Here is an 18,014-nt window from a genome sequence, read left to right as displayed (position 1 = left end):
GCCCTAGAATGATTAATAATGTTTGTTTTCCTCTTCATCAGGCTGTGCGCTCTGGTTCAGGACGGTTATGGGATGTTCGGTGAGCTGCTTCTTCAGTGCGTGTCCTCAGACTCGGAGATCCAGCAGGTCTCAGATGAGCTGGAGGGCCGTGTTTGTCTCCTGCGGGCCTTCAGGGTCGTCCAGCGGCTCACACGCGACAGGTCAGTCTGGGATGAAAAACGCTTGACACTGAACATCCTGCAGAGCTCTGACAAGCAGCTATTTTAAATTAAAGTATTAGTCTGTCAAGAAAAACACAGCCACATTCATTTCCCCTTCCTTAAAGCAACAGTTATTTCCTCAGAGCCTCGCTCTTAAAGTTAGTTCAGTCATTTTCCTTCTGTTTAGTCCCTATATTAATCAATGGTTGCAACAGTGCAATGAACCGCCAACTTATCTAGCATATGTTTTACGCAGCGGATTTCCTTCCAGCTGCAACCTAGTACTGAAAAACATCCATACACACTCATTCAAACACATACACCACGGCCAATTTAGTTTATTCAATTCACCTATAGTACATGTGTGAAACCAACACCCAACACGGGGAGAACATGCAAAGATGGGACTCAAACTAGCGACCACTGAGCCACTGTGTCGCCCTCTTAAAGTTAGTATCGGTTGATAGTTTGTAAATCAGTAGGCGCTGGAACACAAAGTGAGCACAAAGAGGACTTTGAAATGTTCATTTAATTTACACACACACACACACACACACACACACACACACACACACACACACACACACACACTTAGAGTTAAGAGTTAAGTCAATGTTTTAAATAATTTTTTGGCTTTTTTTTCCAGTTTTATTTTAATTTTAGTTTTACTTTTAGCTCCGTTATGTGCTTTCACTGATTCATTTACACTTTCAGCTGTTTTTTTTTTGCCATTTTGTTTTATTTTTAGCCCTTTTTGTCATGCTTTTGTGATTTTTTTTAAGTAACTTTAATTAATTTAACTTTGTTTTGTTACTATTTTGTTGAATGAGCTTGTTCTTTACATTTTTAATATATTTGTTGTTTACTAAAAACTGACACTTATTAAGTTTTATTTAAAGTGTAAGTTTATTTTTAGCACTGTTATGGTCTTTTACAGATTCATATACACTCTGTTTTTTAGCTACTATTTAGTATTTAGTTAAATTTGTAGCACTTTTTTGCTTGGCTTTTGTAATTAAAAATTTATATTCTAGATGTTTAGTTATTTTATTTTATCATTTTTTAATGGTAGTTTTATTTTTAGCTCTTTGTTTATTTAGTTTTATAGTTTTTTGTCTTATTTTCAGCAATTTTTTTCATGCTTTTGGGATTTTTGTTGTTGTTAATGTTGCTATTTTGTAGTTATTCATGTTTTGAATAATCTTTTATTTTTAAATTAACATGTTTTAAATTGTAGCTTTTTATTTATATTTCAAAACAAAAACTTTTATTTTATTTAAGTTGTAATTTTTTTTACCTCTGTCTACACTTTTTTTTACAAAAACTTCTTCACTTTTTATTACATATATTTATTATATATTTTTATTTTAATTAAATTTTTTTATTTAATTAATTAATTTATTTGTATTTATTTATTTAATTAATATTTTTTAATTAATTTTATTATTTTTTTTATTTAAATAATAGTTTTAATTTTTAGTACCATTAAGCACTTTTACATATTTTTTAAAAACACTTCTTAGCATTTTTTATTACACATATTTATTTTATATTTTTAATTTAATTCTATTTTAAATTTAATTTATTTTAAATTTAATTGAATTAAATTTTTTATTACATTTTTAATTTAGTTTTTAATTTAATTTTCTAAATTAATTTAATTTAATTGAATTTTATTTTATTTTACCTCACCCGGTTGGTAAATAAAGAGTGAAGCTCACTGAAAGTTAATCATCTCTAACTGAAAGTTAATCTGAGCTCCTGTTTCTCAGATTAGCAGCTCTGGGTGTCAGAGTGAGATTTACGTCTGTGTTCAGAATTGCTGGCGTCTCGCCTCTGTCTGCATGGTCACTACTGTAACATTTGTGTTGTTGAAGTAAAAGGGGACATGTGAAGGCAAATTCCGGAGACACATTTGAACACATCTGAACATGAGCCGTGTACACCAATGCACAAGATGCCTTTCAGCGTTCACGGCTTATTTAGCATCAGCAGCTGTCTATATGCTAAACAGTTTTTGTGCGCTTAAGGAAATTCTGTCATTATTTGCTCACCCGTCTGTTTATCAGAATGGTTTTTTAATTGCAATTAAAAAATAGATGTTTAGCAGAATGTTTATGCTGCTCTTTTATGTTTAAGTGAATGTGGACTGGGACTGACAAGCTCCAAAACACCTGTTATATGACATCCAAGCCATGCAAATGCTTATGTGAGGACAACTTGATATTTTAAGTCATTAGTCATATTTGGTTTAGCTCAGCTACCAAATATGACCTCCAAAGACTACGTAGAATAGTTCGGACTGCTGAGCGGATCACTAGTACAACCCTCCCTACTCCCCAAGAACTGTACTTATCCAAAATCACTGTGGACCCCTCACACACAGCACACTGCCTCTTTGAACTTTTACCTTCTGGTCGACGCTACAGAGCACTGCGCACCAGAACAGCCCGACACAAACAGTTTCTTCCCTCAGGCAATTCATCTCATGAACACTTGATGATAGTAATTGTGGAACAAACATCACGACTTGCAGTACACTTTATTACACATACACTTATTTAACAACACACTTTACATGCAAATTTGCACATAACAGCTGCACATATAACATTGTATATGGTAATATAGCTCTACATACACTACAGCTCTTTCTGATTCTGATTCTGGTAGTTGCTGATAATGAGTGCCTTTAGCCACAGTTTTTCATTTAGTTTTATCTTATTTTGTTAGTATTTTCATTAGTTTTTTTATTTTAGTTTTGTCTTTTGTTTTGTTTATTTTATTTTTGCTTTGTTATTTTATTTTTTTATTTTTTATGTTATTTTATTCATGTATTTATTTTAATTGTTTAGTTTTATCTTATTTTCTTAGAATTTTTCCTGTTTTATTTTTTATGTTTTTTATTTTTGTTTAGTTTTGTGTATAGTTGTTTTTATTTTTTGTTTTATTTTATTTTACTTTTTTTGTTTTATTTTATTTTATTCTACAATCTCACTTGCTGATGCAATCCTCATTTTGTTTAGTTTTATCTTTTTTGTTAGTGTTTTCATTTTCTATATTTTATTACTTTTAAGTTTTGTGTATTTTTTTGTCATTTTTATAATTTTTTTTTTAATTTTATTTAAACTTTTGTATTTTTACTTTTGGTTTTATTTAAAAAATATTTATATATATATATATATATATATATATATATATATATATATATATATATATATATATATATATATATATATATATATATATATATATGATTTTTTTTTATTTGGTTTAGTTTTATCTTATTTGTTAGTAGTTTCATTTTTTATTTTTATTTATTTATTATTTTTTTGTTTTTATTTAATTTAATTTTATTGTTTTGTTTTAAAAGCCACAGTCTTCGCCCATTTTCGTTGTATGGAAAAGGCAAAAGAGCAGCCTGGACCTTTTATATTTGATGGAAGAAACTTCTTTATTAATGTAGTTTTGTTTATCAAATTTTTAATTTTTTTTGTGATTTTCTTTTTCTTTCAGTTTTAGCTTTAGTAATATTAATGCTACAAATTCAGTTGCTAATGCAGTTATTAAATATTAATTTTAATGAAGCTTTAATTTTATTTTTTTTATCACACACCCTGATTTATTAGCTTTTTATATTATTTAGATTTTTATTGCTTTTAGCAGTTTTTGGCTTTTTATTTATATTCTTTGTATTTCATTTATTTATTTTTGTTTAGAATATTGTAGTTTTAATATAAATAATTTGATTATTTTCCATTTTTGTAAAATGTAGCTTAATTGTTTTGCCATTTTTATATTTTTATAGTGTATTTAAAAATAATATATTTAGTTTTAATTTAGTTTTTTTCATTCTCTTTTTTTCGTTTTAATAAAGTTTTTAACACCTTTTTGTGAGTCAGAATGTTGTAGTTTTTAATATAAATCATGTGTATTTGCTTTTATTTTTGCATTTTCCATTTTTGTAAATTATAACTTATTATTTGTCTTTTTTATAATTATGCATATAATTTCGGCTTAGTCCATTATTTTCATAAGGTGACGCCACATAACTACTCCTGCATATGTTTTTTTTTTACAGCGGATGCACTTTCAGCCACAACTCAGTACTGGGGAACACCCATACACACACTCATACACTACAATCAATTTAGCTTACCCAATTCACCTATAGCGCATGTCTTTGGACTGTGGGAGAAACCGGACCACCCGGAGGAAACGCACGCAAACTCTGGGAGAACATGCAAACTCCACATAGAAATGCCAACCAACCCAGCCAGGACTCAAATCAGCGACCATCTTCCTCAGAGACCACAGTGCTAACCACTGAGCCACCGTGCTGCCATATAATAATTCTTTTGTTTTTGTAATTTAAGTTATATAGATCAGTTATACATAAAAAAAAAAAACTCTCAGCTTTAAATCTAGCTATCTTCTCATTATCTGTGCGCAATTCTGAAGGCCTTTAAAGAAAAAAAGTATTCCCTAAAAAAAAAAAAAAGTACATTTTTTGGTCCATACCAAGGGAAAAACTACTACTGTCTGTCTGTCCGTCCTGCGAGACATCAGCAATCCAGCTTGAGTGTGTGTTAAACTTGACGGGGCGGTTGAGCGGCTCACAGGAGAGCTCCAGACTGTGATTCAGCAGCTGAAATAAACACACTTCACAGCACTTTCTTATTGACTCCTTCCAGTAAATCATTCATAAATGTGAGCTTTTACAAATACTGAAACTAGACTAGACTGAAGAGCCTCAGATGATCGAGACAGTTTATGTAATGTTGCTTAAAATGAAGCTGAAACTAAAACAGAGCAAACTTTTCTGCCTGTTTTTTTATGAATTACTAATTTGATTTGATTTATTTATTCATTCATTCATTTATTTTTTTGTCGGCTTAGTCCCTTTAATAATCCGGGGTCGCCACAGCGGAATGAACCGCCAACTTATCCAGCACGTTATCCAGCACGTGGTTCTCATCTGTGCGCACTTATGCTTGTCGGTGTGTATCTATGTGTCTATGCATGTGAATGTATGTCACTGTGTGTGTGTGCACGTGTATGTGTATGTGTGTGTGTGTGCATTTGTTTGTTTGTGTGTGCATGCGTGAGTGTGTGTGTACATATATCTGCGTGTGTGTGTATTTGCATGTGTGTGTGCGCACTTGTTGGTGTGTGTCTATGTGTCTGTGCATGTGAATGCATGTCTCTGTGCTTGTCCGTGTGTGTGCACATGTATGTGTGTGCGCATTTACGTATATGTGTGCATATATTTGTTTGTTTGTGTGTGTATACATATATCTGTGTGTGTGTTTAATTGCATGTGTGTGCGCGCACTTTTGCTTGTCTATGTGTCTATGCATGTAAATGTATGTCTGTGTGTGTGCACATGTATGTGTATGTGTGTGTGTGTATTTGTTTATTTGTGTGTGCATGTGGTAAGTGTGTGTACATATATCTACGTGTGTGTATATTTGCATGTGTTTGTGCGCTCTTATGTTTGTCTGTGTGTGTCTGTTTATGTGAATGTTTGTCAATGTGTGTACTTGTCCATGGGTCTGTGTGTGTGTGCACATGTACGTGTATCTGTGTGTGTATTTGTTTGTTTGTTTGTGTGTGCATGCGTGAGTGTGTGTGTACATATATCTGTCTGTGAGTGTGTATTGGCATGTGTGTGCGCACACTTATGTTTGTCGGTGTGTGTCTGTGCATGTGCATGTGAATGTATGTCACTGTGTGTGTGTGTATTTGTTTGTTTGTGTGTGCATGCGTGAGTTTGTGTGTATACATATATCTGCGTGTGTGTGTATTTGCGTGTGTGTGTGCGCACTTATGCTTGTCGGTGTGTTTATGTGTCTGTGCATTTAAATGTATGTCTGTGTGTGCTTGTCTGTATGTGTGCACATGTATGTGTATGTATGTGTGTGTGTGTGTGTGTGTGTGTGTATGTGTTTGTGTGTGCATGCATGAGTATGTGTGTACATATATCTGCATGTGTGTGCATTTGCTTGTGTGTGTGTGTGCACTTATGTTTGTCGGTGTGTGTCTATGTGTCTGTGCATGTGAATGCATGTCTCTGTGCTTGTCCGTGTGTATGTGTGTGCTCATGTACGTATATGTGTGCATATATTTGTTTGTTTGTGTGTGTTCATATATCTGTGTGTGTGTATAACTGCATGTGTGTGTGCACACTTATGCTTGTCGGTGTGTGTCTATGTATCTATGCATGTGAATGTATGTCTGTGTGTGTGCACATGTATGTGTATGTGTGTGTGTTTGTTTGTTTGTGTGTGCATGCGTGAGTGTGTGTGTACATATATCTGAATGTGTGTGTATTTGCATGTGTGCGCGCACTTATGTTTGTCTGTGTGTTTCTGTTTATGTGAATGTATGTCAATGTGTGTACTTGTCCATGTGTCCGTGTGTGTGTGTGTGTGTGTGTGTGTGCACATGTACGTGTATGGGTGTGTGTATTATCATGTGTGTGTGTGCGTTCACTTATGTTTGTCGGTGTGTGTTTGTGCATGTGAATGTATGTCACTGTGTGTGTGTGCACATGTATGTGTGTGTGTGTGTATTTGTTTGTTTGTGCATGTGTGTGTGTGTGTACATATATCTGCGTGTGTGTGTATTTGCATGTGTGTGTGCGCACCTATGTTTGTCGGTGTGTGTCTATGTGTCTGTGCATGTGAATGCATGTCTCTGTGCTTGTCCCGTGTGTGTGTTTGTGTGCGCTTGTACATATATGTGTGCATATATTTGTTTGTTTTTGTGTGTACATATATCTGTGTGTGTGTATAACTGTGTGTGTGTGTGTGTGTGCGCACTTATGCTTGTCGGTGTGTGTCTATGTATCTATGCATGTGAATGTATGTCTGTGTGTGTGCACATGTATGTGTGTGTGTGTGTGTGTGTATTTGTTTGATTGTGTGTGCATGCGTGAGTGTGTGTGTACATATATCTGCATGTGTGTGTCTTTGCATGTGTGTGCGCGCACTTATGTTTGTCTGTGTGTGTCTGTTTATGTGAATGTATGTCAATGTGTGTACTTGTCCATGTGTCTGTGTGTGTGCACATGTACGTGTATGTGTGTGTGTATTTGTTTGTTTGTGTGTGTGTAAATATATCTGTCTGTGTGTGTGTATTGGCATGTGTGTGTGCGCACTGATGTTTGTCGGTGTGTGTCTGTTTATGTGAATGTATGTCAGTGTGTGTACTTGTCCATGTGTCCGTGTGTGTGTGTGTGTGCACATGTACGTGTATGGGTGTGTGTATTATCATGTGTGTGTGTGCGTTCACTTATGTTTGTCGGTGTGTGTTTGTGCATGTGAATGTATGTCACTGTGTGTGTGTGCACATGTATGTGTGTGTGTGTGTATTTGTTTGTTTGTGCATGTGTGTATGTGTGTACATATATCTGCGTGTGTGTGTATTTGCATGTGTGTGTGCGCACTTATGTTTGTCGGTGTGTGTCTATGTGTCTGTGCATGTGAATGCATGTCTCTGTGCTTGTCCCGTGTGTGTGTTTGTGTGCGCCTGTACATATATGTGTGCATATATTTGTTTGTTTTTGTGTGTACATATATCTGTGTGTGTGTATAACTGCATGTGTGTGTGTGTGTGTGTGTGCGCACTTATGCTTGTCGGTGTGTGTCTATGTATCTATGCATGTGAATGTATGTCTGTGTGTGTGCACATGTATGTGTGTATTTGTTTGATTGTGTGTGCATGCGTGAGTGTGTGTGTACATATATCTGCATTTGTGTGTATTTGCATGTGTGTGCGCGCACTTATGTTTGTCTGTGTGTGTCTGTTTATGTGAATGTATGTCAATGTGTGTACTTGTCCATGTGTCAGTGTGTGTGCACATGTACGTGTATGGGTGTGTGTATTTGTTTGTTTGTGTGTGTGTGTAAATATATCTGTCTGTGTGTGTGTATTGGCATGTGTGTGTGCGCACTGATGTTTGTCGGTGTGTGTCTGTGCATGTGAATGTATGTCACTGTGTGTGCTTGTCCGTGTGTATGTATGAACAAGCCTCAGCCTGCGAGTGTAACTGATCTGTCTGTTGTCAGCAGACTGTGCTGATCTCCTCTTGAAGCTCAGTGTGTGAGTGTGTGTGTTGCTCCAGTCTGAGCTAATGATTGTGACTGTAAACACTCCTCCTCCTCCGGCTGCTGTGTTTCTGGATCATGGACTCGTCAACTGAATGATTTATCTCATCTCCTTGCAGATGTCCTTCCCTCTTCAGTCTGATCGACAGTGTGTGGCCTCCTCCGGTTGATCTGAAATCTGGGGATGATCTGCTGCAGCCTCCCAGCGTAGGTCTTCAGACCACATCATAAATCACAGCTCGTATTTATCTCTCATAGCTCCTGCTTCTGGAAGATTGCGTCTTGATAGCGGCTCATAACGTCAAAACAAGTGCAGCGCTGCATACTTCACCAAAGTACTCTAAATAAACCTTCAGAGCTTAAAAACACAGAATTACTCATTGGCGGTGCAGTGACGACAAACATGAGAGCTAGTGATTTAGAGAAACACCTCAGCTTTTGGCTTTAATCCGGAACTATTTGTGTTAGCTCAGTGATGTCCCACATCAAGCAGCTGCAGTGCTGTTACTGTTATAGAGGAGATTTTCACCTAGCAGGTGTGAACATGGCCAACAAATCCTGTAGACTAACAGACAAGGAGAGATCAGAATATTCTGTTTGCCCCATAAGATCTGCAGGTTTTGAAGTTTTCAAGAGTTCCCACTTAGATAGGCTTAGCATTTAAAGCAGGTTTGGCATGCTGTCCTGGGAGAGAACCCTGAGCTCGGAGGTATTTGAGCCTAGGGCTCCCGCCCGGTCAATAAGCATATCGGGGGATCCGAGATCAGGTAGATGTCAATTGCTCCCCTTTTAGAAAAGCCTCTCATATGAGCCACTTCTGATACCAAATGATCAACTAGAAGTCAAGTTATTGTTTGTTGTTCCTAAAACTTGGATAGGCGACAAGATTTCTATCAGGTAGTGGATATATGAAAATATTAAGGGTGTCACGATCCTCCAAATCCTCGATTTGATTACATTTTCGATTCTAAAGGCACGATTCGATTTTTAGATTATGAATAATTAATTAATTAATGAGCAATTAATTATTTGTAGCCTACCGTTTAAACTACCTGACTTGCATGGTCTTTGTTTTACCCATAAACAAATCATACAGTAAATGAATAAAGGCAAGATACACACATAATTACCACCTGTCAATCACTTTTTCTGCGGGACTCGTGAATAGGCAGTGATCTGTGTCGTTATAATAGCGTCGGTAAAAAAGACGCACAACCAACAGGAACCAGCCAACAGTATCTGAGGTGTTCGCTTAAATGACTAAGTACAAGTGAGTGAAAGATTGAAGCAGTCCTCTGACTGCCTGGACCCGCTGTGTGTGCGTCTGTGTCTGTGTGGTCACGTGATGTGCATTTTCAGAGATAGAGAGGAGGAGGGCTGCTCAGAAATGCTACACGGCACTGTGGATGTCAAATTGTTGTCGTTCTAAAATGCCATTTAAAAACAAAGACCGTGTAAACAGGGCCTGAGTGTGTACTTTTCACGAGCGGATTTGCAACGGGGGCGGGCGGAGGATCGCGATGCCGGTGTTGTCTATCGATAGAGGTAAAGTTGGTTTTATATTCGCACATTCCGACCTCTGCGTTCAATAAGTTTGTTAATCAGCAAGTAAAGAATCCAAATTCAATTATTTATGTGTATGTAAATGTGTAATTTTTTTTTTTTGTTGTCCAATCATTGTAGGATCAACAAATTATAATGATCATAATAAATGCACACTATTTATGATATAATGATAGTTTAATGTACAACAACATTTCATAAACAGAAAAAACAGAAATGACAGTGTTACAATATTTAGTTAAGACAATGGGTAAGACAGAGGTAAGGAAAACAGCAAGGCACAGGTTGCATGCATGTTCTGCAGGGTCCACAGATGTTGATGTGCACAGGCCATGATTTCAAAACCTATTTAAACAAATCAAATGACAAGGTTACATACAAATCAGAAACATAAAAAATGTGTGTGTGTATATATATATATATATATATATATATATATATATATATATATATATATATATATATATATATATATATATATATATATATATATATAWWAATTACATTAAATATATTAATCAATAAAAACATGTCATTGTAATGCAAAATGTAAGGGATGTGTACCGTTATAGTAGTTGGCTGAATTCCTTTTGTTCGTTTTTCAACAACCTGAGAACTTGTGACACGGTCCCTTTGTTGTTTTTCACGCGATATTGAATATTCGGTCTGAAATCGCATGTAAGTAACACTTCAAACAACACTAGCATGATTTCTTTGACCATGAACGCTGTTGTAGTTTGATAATAGTTGTCTGCTAGTGTGATTTCGCTATTTGGAATTTGCAAACAATAGTTTTCTAATATTTTATTAGGGGAGCGTAAGTGCGAATGTGCAAATATAAAACCAACTTTACTTCTATTGTCTATCGGACGAACCGTACTACGTACATAGCAGAGCTTGCAAAACTGTGTTTTTTTTTGTCGACAACACGAACGTTGTCAACATAACTCACTGTAAATCCAAAATGCTTCCACACCGGCGACTTCATTGAAAGAGGAGAGGGTTTAAGTTCTCTCGACGGGTCTCCTGCTTCTGCAGTTTAACAAGCACTTCAACAAGCCTGTTTTTTTCCCGCTTGGCAAGCCAAGCTGACGTGAAATGGGGGCGTGGCAGCATCGACAATTCTATTTTTTGATTCGATAATCGAAATTGAGCATAAATTTCGATCGATTTCAATTAAAAATCAAAATCGTGACACCCCTAGAAAATATAGACAGTCAAATGGTAATGAACTTGTGAAGTGTTATACATCAAGTGATAGAACAGTATCAACAGTATGCTTTTATTTTAATCGCATGCCCCATATGAATGAGAAAACAGTGACAGAAATGATTGATATGCTTTATTTTGATCACACGACCCCATATGAATGAGCAGACTGGCTATCTGACTTTTGAATAATCAGGATAATACTGTATGTGTTTCAGGACGGCGTCTCAGCGCCCAATTTCTGCTATCGGCTGAGTGTTCAGCAGGGTCACATGACTGTATTATCAGGACAGACTGAATCTGCCGTGCACCGTCCAGCTGAACTGCAGACGCTCAGAGAGATCCTCCAGGTACAGCACACACTGCATCATATCCTTAATTATAGACTGTCAGAGAATGCTTTAATATAAATAGCATTAATATATAAAGAATAATTATATGGCATGTCAATATGTTGCTTTTGTCTCTGCATATTCTACATCAGTGGTTCTCAAACTGTGGTACATGTACCACTAGTGGTACGTGGGCTTCCTTCTAGTGGTACGTGGATGAATCAAATACGTCATATGTACATGCCACATATATTTAAATAAATGATCAAAAATGATTAATATATGAATATGATGACATAAAGCCTATATGAGGTCCAGGCAACATTTTCAGGTGCTGATAAACCAGGAGTTTTTTCTCTTTTTTTTTTTTACTTTTTAAGAACAGTAACCTACCATTTTTAACTTTTAAAAGCCCATTTCAATTTAAATGTTCTTAATATTAGGAACTAATATGCCTCGTTTTTTAACTGTACAAAGTTGTAGCTGCTTTACTGGACCTAATATGCCACTGTATTTCAATACTGCTCATTATTGTGGTACTTGCAAAGACAGCTTTTTTTCTGAGGTGGTACTTGATGAGAAACGTTTGAGAACCACTGTTCTACATCTTACAATTTAGATCACTTTTTGTTTGCTCTAAATTTGTACCTTTTCTATGTGAGTATTACTATATTAAAATGTGAGTTTACATCTCACATATTAATATAATAATACTCAACACTAAAATATTCGATCAGCTTGACAATTTTCTTTGTAAGTGCTGTCTATTAACACAACATAAGATGTATAATTTCTTTAAAAATCCTAGCACGGTATTGTTAAATTGAAAAGGAGTAAGTTGGAGAAAGTATGTTTTTGTATTATAGGTACACTGTTATATGTTTTATTTCAGATTTTGATATGTATTTTTATATATATGTGTATGTAAACAAAAGCAAAAAATAGTTGTATTTATTAATATATTTATTTCCAAAATATATAATGTCAAGCCCAAATTCATTGGCAAATTCTGACTTAAAGTTTTTGTTCAAATGTAAATAAATCAGAGAATTTTTTTTTCACAGTGATGCTTCTTATATGTTGTCTTATTGTCTTTTGGGACAAGCCTGTTTCATTTTCGGTCAAAAAAAACAAACAAACAAACAAACAATTGCTGGTTTAATAAAAGTATTTTTATTTCAGAATTTGCTAGGGGTATGAATAATTTAGGGCTCGACAACTATCTGAAATTTTCCTAAAGTGTGCACTTTTCTCAGCCTCATGTTTATGTTCTGTTAATTTACCTTTAAGGCGTTGAAAATAACCTATTCTTTGCACTAAGGGTAAAATTACTGAAACTACAATAAAAGCCTGAGAAAAATGCTTATTTTAGATGACAATTTCTGACAGAACTTAAAGGTTTTGCATCTAAACCCTTCACATTCATATTTAAAATCTGAAATAAGTACTGTAAAGTACACTCACTGGCCCCTTTATTAGGTACACCATCCAACGCTTGGTAATGCAAATTTCTAATCAGCTAATCACATGGCAGCAACTCAATGCATTTAGGCATGTAGACATGATCAAGCCGATCTGCTACAGTTTAAACCGAGCATCAGAATGGGGAAGAAAGCTTTGAACGTGGCATGGTTGTTGTAGTGTTTCAGAATCTGCTGATCTACTGGGATTTTCACGCACAACAATCTCTAGGGTTTACAGAGAATGGTCAGAAAAAGAGAAAATATCCAGTGAGTGATCCAGTTCTGTGGGCACAAATGCTTTGTTGATGCCAGAGGTCAGAGGAGAATTGCCAGATTGGTTCCAGCTGATACATGGCAACAGTACCCAAATAACCTCTTGTTACAACCGAGGTCTGCAGAAGAGCATCTCTGAATGCACAACACGTCCAACCTTGAGGCGGATGGGCTACAGGGTGCCTCTCCTGTCAGCTAAGAACAGGAAACCGAGGCTACAATTCACACAGACTCACCAAAATAGGACAATAGAAGATTGGAGAAATGTTGTTGGTCTGATGAGTCTCGATTTCTGCTGCAACAGTGGGATGGTCGGGTCAGAATTTAGCATCAACAAGATGAAAGCATGAATCCATCCTGCCTTGTATCAACAGTTCAAGCTGCTGGTGGTGGTGTAATTATGTGGGCAATATTTTCTTGGGCACTTTGGGCCCATTAGTACCAACTGAGCATCGTGTCAACGCCACAGCCTACCTGAGTATTGTTGCTGACCATGTCCATCCCTTTATGACCACAGTATGACCATCTTCTGATGGCTACTTCCAGCAGGATAACGCTCAAATCATCTCCGACTGTTTTTTTTTTTTGAACATGACAATGAGTTCACAGTACTCAAATGGCCTCCACAGACACCATAACTCAATCCAATAGAGCACCTTTGGGATGTGATGGAACAAGAGGTTTGCATCATGTATGTGTAGCCGACAAATCAGCAGCAACTGCGTGATGCTATCATGTCAATATGGAGCAAAATCCCTGAGGAATATTTCCAGTAGCTTGTTCGATCTACGTCACGAAGGATTAACGCAGTTCTGAATGCAAAAGGGGGTGCAACTCAGTACTAGTCAGGTGTACCTAATAAAGTGGCCGGTGAGTGTATATCTATAATACTAGAATAACACTCTTCCAATGACAAATTATTAAAGCCATAAAATAATTAAATGTGAAATTAAGATGTGTGTGTGTGTGTGTATACAATTATGTGTGTGTGTGTGTGTGTGTGTGTGGGTGGGTGTGTGTGTGTGTGTGTGTGTACACATAATATTAGTTTTAGTTTATTGTTTTAGCAGTTTTACCAGTCTTATTTTATTGTTGTTTTGTTTATGTTTGGACCTAAATTTAATTTTTTGTATCAAGTTTTTTGAGCTTTTCAAGTCCTTTTAGTACTGCAACTTTTGTTTCTGTCTAATCTCTAAATTTCAATTGATTTTGGTTATCAAATCATCATTGCTCAAACCATTAAATCACTTTCTATAAATCTGATACAGATTACTGACAACTCTCTTTCTTTATTACAGGACGAGTCTCTGCGGTGCCGTTGCAGCTTTCAGGCTATCGTGCTTCATAAACAAACCCTGGTGAGCTTTTCCTCAGCTAATTTTAACTACAAATGCATAAATCAGATAACCGTTTCAACCATCTCTATATCTTCACGGAGCTCTCTGCCTTGTTTAAGGGTGTGTGAGAAATAGTCCTTAGCTTCCCCTGCAGATTATCTTCTCCAGAACCCACCAGAGCAGTTTTCCCATCACATTTGCCAAGTCTTTTCCGCCTCGGGGCTGCTTCCCAAACTGTACACCTTTTGGAAAAGCTTTTGGAAAGTTTACGCTCTGTTTGACGTTAGCTTATCGTAAGTGACATCATCCTGCGACAAACTACACCATTGATCTGGTAAACCCTCGGACTTTGATCCTTGATAACCTGGGATTTATTTATCCGAGGTTAAAGGTCATGTGCACACACTAGTGCGGGTGGCAGATAAACGTGTTTTGTTTTGATCTGCGCGGTGTGTTTTGTTATTGACTTCGCACATCTGCGTAGGTGTATCAAGGAACACTCTGTCTGAGAAACAGCCCCTAAAGCCTCTTTCCTATGTTGGTGACAGATTTATGTCTTTATAAATCAGGCCAACAATTGTAGTTGGGTTTTTTTTTGCCTGGTGCGTTCAGAACACTTCTTTTTAAGGATGAAACCCATAGTTTACCTTTAATATGCTGATGACAACATGTTAAAATGTACATTTATTGAAATGTGTTATGTAATTTACACTTTAAGACAAAATTATTAGTCCTGGGAAATTTTAATTAATTAAAAAACATATTTTTCAAGTGCTGTTTAATGCAGAGACAATTGTTTTTCAACACATATTTAAATAATAATACATTTTGTTTATAATACGCTTTTCTTAGGCCCAAAGCGCTAACAGGCATACAGGGCAAACAAAGCAGAACAATAAAAACAGTAAAAAAGACCGCAATAAAACAATAAAATATGAACGATTCAACACAATTGGATGATAAAATTTACAAAAATAATCAATATAAGTTAAAAGCAACAGTAAAAAGGTGGGTCTTGAGAAGTTTTTAAAAACATTTCAGAGAAACAACATTCATAAACACAATTCATTCATTTTCCTTCAGCTTAATCTTTTATTTATCAGGAGTTGCCACAGGAGGATGAACTGCCAACTATTCTGGCATATGTTTTACGCAGCGGATGCCCTTCCAGCTGCAAAAAAAAAAATCTACAATTTAAATAAAATAAAATAAAAAATTTAAAGTGTTCGTTTTTTTTTTTTTTTTTTTTTTAAATATAAATAAAACAGCTACAGTGAAAAAGATGTAAATATAAAACTAAAAGTGAAAAATAAAACTAAATAGTAGAAAAAATCTGAAGGTATAAACAAACGGTGCTAAATATAAAACCGATATTAAAATAAAATAAAATAAAATAAAACGTTTAATTAAAAACAATAAAATAAAATAAAAAAATAATGTTTTTGTTTTTAAATATAAACAACAAGCTACAATTAAAAATATGTAAATATAAAAAACTCACTTAAAAAAAACTAAAAGTCTGTCAAAAAGTGCTAAAAATAAAAAATGAAATTTTAATAACAACAAAATGTTATATATACACACACAAAAACATTTTATTTAAATCAGAAAACCCTGGCCAAAAAACTGCTAAAAATGAAAATAAATACTACATAGTAGCTAAAAACTGTGTGTAAACAAATCTAAATAAAAAAAGCTCATTCGAAATGCTAACAACAATAACAAAATAATAACAAAAAACAACAATAACAAAAATCACAAAAAACTGGCAAACAATGCTAAAAATGAAACTAAATAAAAAAACTAAAAACTGAAAGTGCAGATGACTCTGTAAAAGCACTAAAATTAATCTACAGCTTAAAAATGAGATAAAATTTATTATTTTTATGAATAAATAAATGAATACATTTCAGCTTTTTTGTAGCTCAACAATAAAGCAAACTACCAAAAACCTACCTCTCTTCTAAGATGGGATAGTGGGCCAAATTTAGGGTAACCAAGGGCCAACTTTGTCCCGCGGGTTGTAGTTAGAGCATCTCTGGCACAAACTGACGCATTTTGAGACAAATTTTCAGTTTTTCACAGCTAACATAAGTCATGTTTTTAAATCTGCCACTATGCTGACACACAGCTACTTATAACTCCGCCCAATTTTGAAAAGAGCACAATCTCATTTAATTTAAAGCAGCAGTCACCAAAATGGCATGATTTAGATCAACCTAAAAGGGGCGGTTTCAAAGAGTTATAAAGCATTTTTTGTGTGGTATTTTTAAGCTGAAACTACACACTTACTCTAGGGACATCATAGACATAGTTTACATCTTGTTAACAAGGGAATAAAAGGTCCCTTTAAATCAGGGGTCTCAAACTCGCGGCCCGCGGGCCATTTGCGGCCCTCAGTGCAATATTTTGTGGCCCACGCCGACCGCTGTACACTGACAGAATCAGCTGAGCGGGGAGAGAGAGCGCTCCCCGCTCCGCTGATTCTATCCGTACACAGCGGTCACTGGCATTCCCCGCCCGCCGTGTAAACAAAGGGGCGGGGATGCCGGTGACGTCACCACGCACCCCGCCCCTTTGTTAGACGCTGTGACGGGCGGGAAGTGTTAGGAGGGAACTCGCGCCAGCCAGAACCAAGGTAAGCTGTTCCCGCCCCTGCCTGCCACTTAGCTACCTATCTGCAGCCTGCCACCTACCTAGCTACAGCCTGCATCTTATATATATTATAGGTAGATACAGACTGGTACAGACTGATGTGACTGGAGTGGGGTGGGGGTGTTTTATTTATACATATATATGCCTTTTTTTAGGTGAGGGAATGGAAGTTTTGAGTGAGTTCCCCCACTTTTTTCTGTGTGAGAAGTTATTCTCCACCTTGAACTTCAATAAGTCAAAGTACAGGTCTAGACTTAATGATGATCATCTTCAAGCCATACTGAGGGTCTCAACTGCTTCCGCTCTAAAGCCAAATGTGGTTCAGATTTGTGAGAAGAAGCGCTGTCAAGTCTCTGGCAGCAAGGAGTAGGCAAAAGATGCCATGTTCAGAAGAACTGTTCATAATCTTCACTCAATGTTCTATTAATGTTCAGGACACTTCATGTTCAGAAGAAATAATTGAAACTGTTAATAATGACATTTGAAGACTTTTTTTTTGTGAAATCCCTTATGCGGCCCAGCCTCACCCAGACTTTGCCTCCTGCGGCCCCCAGGTAACCCCTGCTTTAAATGTTTCCAATCTGAACTCTGCCAATTTTCTCTTGTAGAGCTCAAATGAGAGTGAGAGGGAGATTCTGCTGTTTGTGACTGATCGCAGTCTCCAGAACGAGTCGAACACTGAGAAGAGCAGAAGCGTGTCTGTGTGTTTGAGCTCATCCTGCCTGATCCGCAGCTCAGTAACACAAGCACTGGACACACAGAGAAAACCACTCATCCTCAAGTTCAGAGACGCTGTGAAGGAGCATGGTATTTCACCCCATTCATTCATTCATTCATTCATTTATTTTCCTTCGACTTAGTCTCTATTGCA

The 18,014-nt window shown here is 36.1% G+C and overlaps 1 protein-coding gene and 1 long non-coding RNA gene across 3 annotated transcripts in view; one reads left to right on the top strand and one right to left on the bottom strand.

Annotated features, from left to right (window-relative positions):
- Window positions 1-18,014, top strand: part of spidr (scaffold protein involved in DNA repair) — a 130,873-nt gene that overhangs the window by 76,066 nt on the left and 36,793 nt on the right. For both annotated transcript variants that reach the window (XR_012399512.1, XM_073941013.1), the window contains exons 11-15: window positions 42-200; window positions 8,431-8,518; window positions 11,302-11,433; window positions 14,450-14,509; window positions 17,752-17,950. Coding sequence is in view for 1 of the 2 variants with exons in the window: in XM_073941013.1 (XP_073797114.1) it covers window positions 42-200; window positions 8,431-8,518; window positions 11,302-11,433; window positions 14,450-14,509; window positions 17,752-17,950 (638 nt within the window). In the remaining variant the exon portion in view is untranslated. The remainder of the gene's footprint in view (window positions 1-41; window positions 201-8,430; window positions 8,519-11,301; window positions 11,434-14,449; window positions 14,510-17,751; window positions 17,951-18,014) is intronic.
- Window positions 10,033-10,570, bottom strand: LOC108181546 (uncharacterized). The gene is made up of 2 exons (XR_001797539.2): window positions 10,439-10,570; window positions 10,033-10,219 (listed from the first exon to the last, which is right to left on the bottom strand). It is a non-coding gene; the product is annotated as an uncharacterized lncRNA (long non-coding RNA).

The sequence above is a fragment of the Danio rerio genome, chromosome 24, assembly GCF_049306965.1.
Source record: "Danio rerio strain Tuebingen ecotype United States chromosome 24, GRCz12tu, whole genome shotgun sequence".
NCBI classification, from domain to species: Eukaryota; Metazoa; Chordata; class Actinopteri; order Cypriniformes; family Danionidae; genus Danio; species Danio rerio.
Note: the sequence above shows the minus strand (reverse complement) of the source record. Positions and strands in the feature narration are given on the sequence as shown.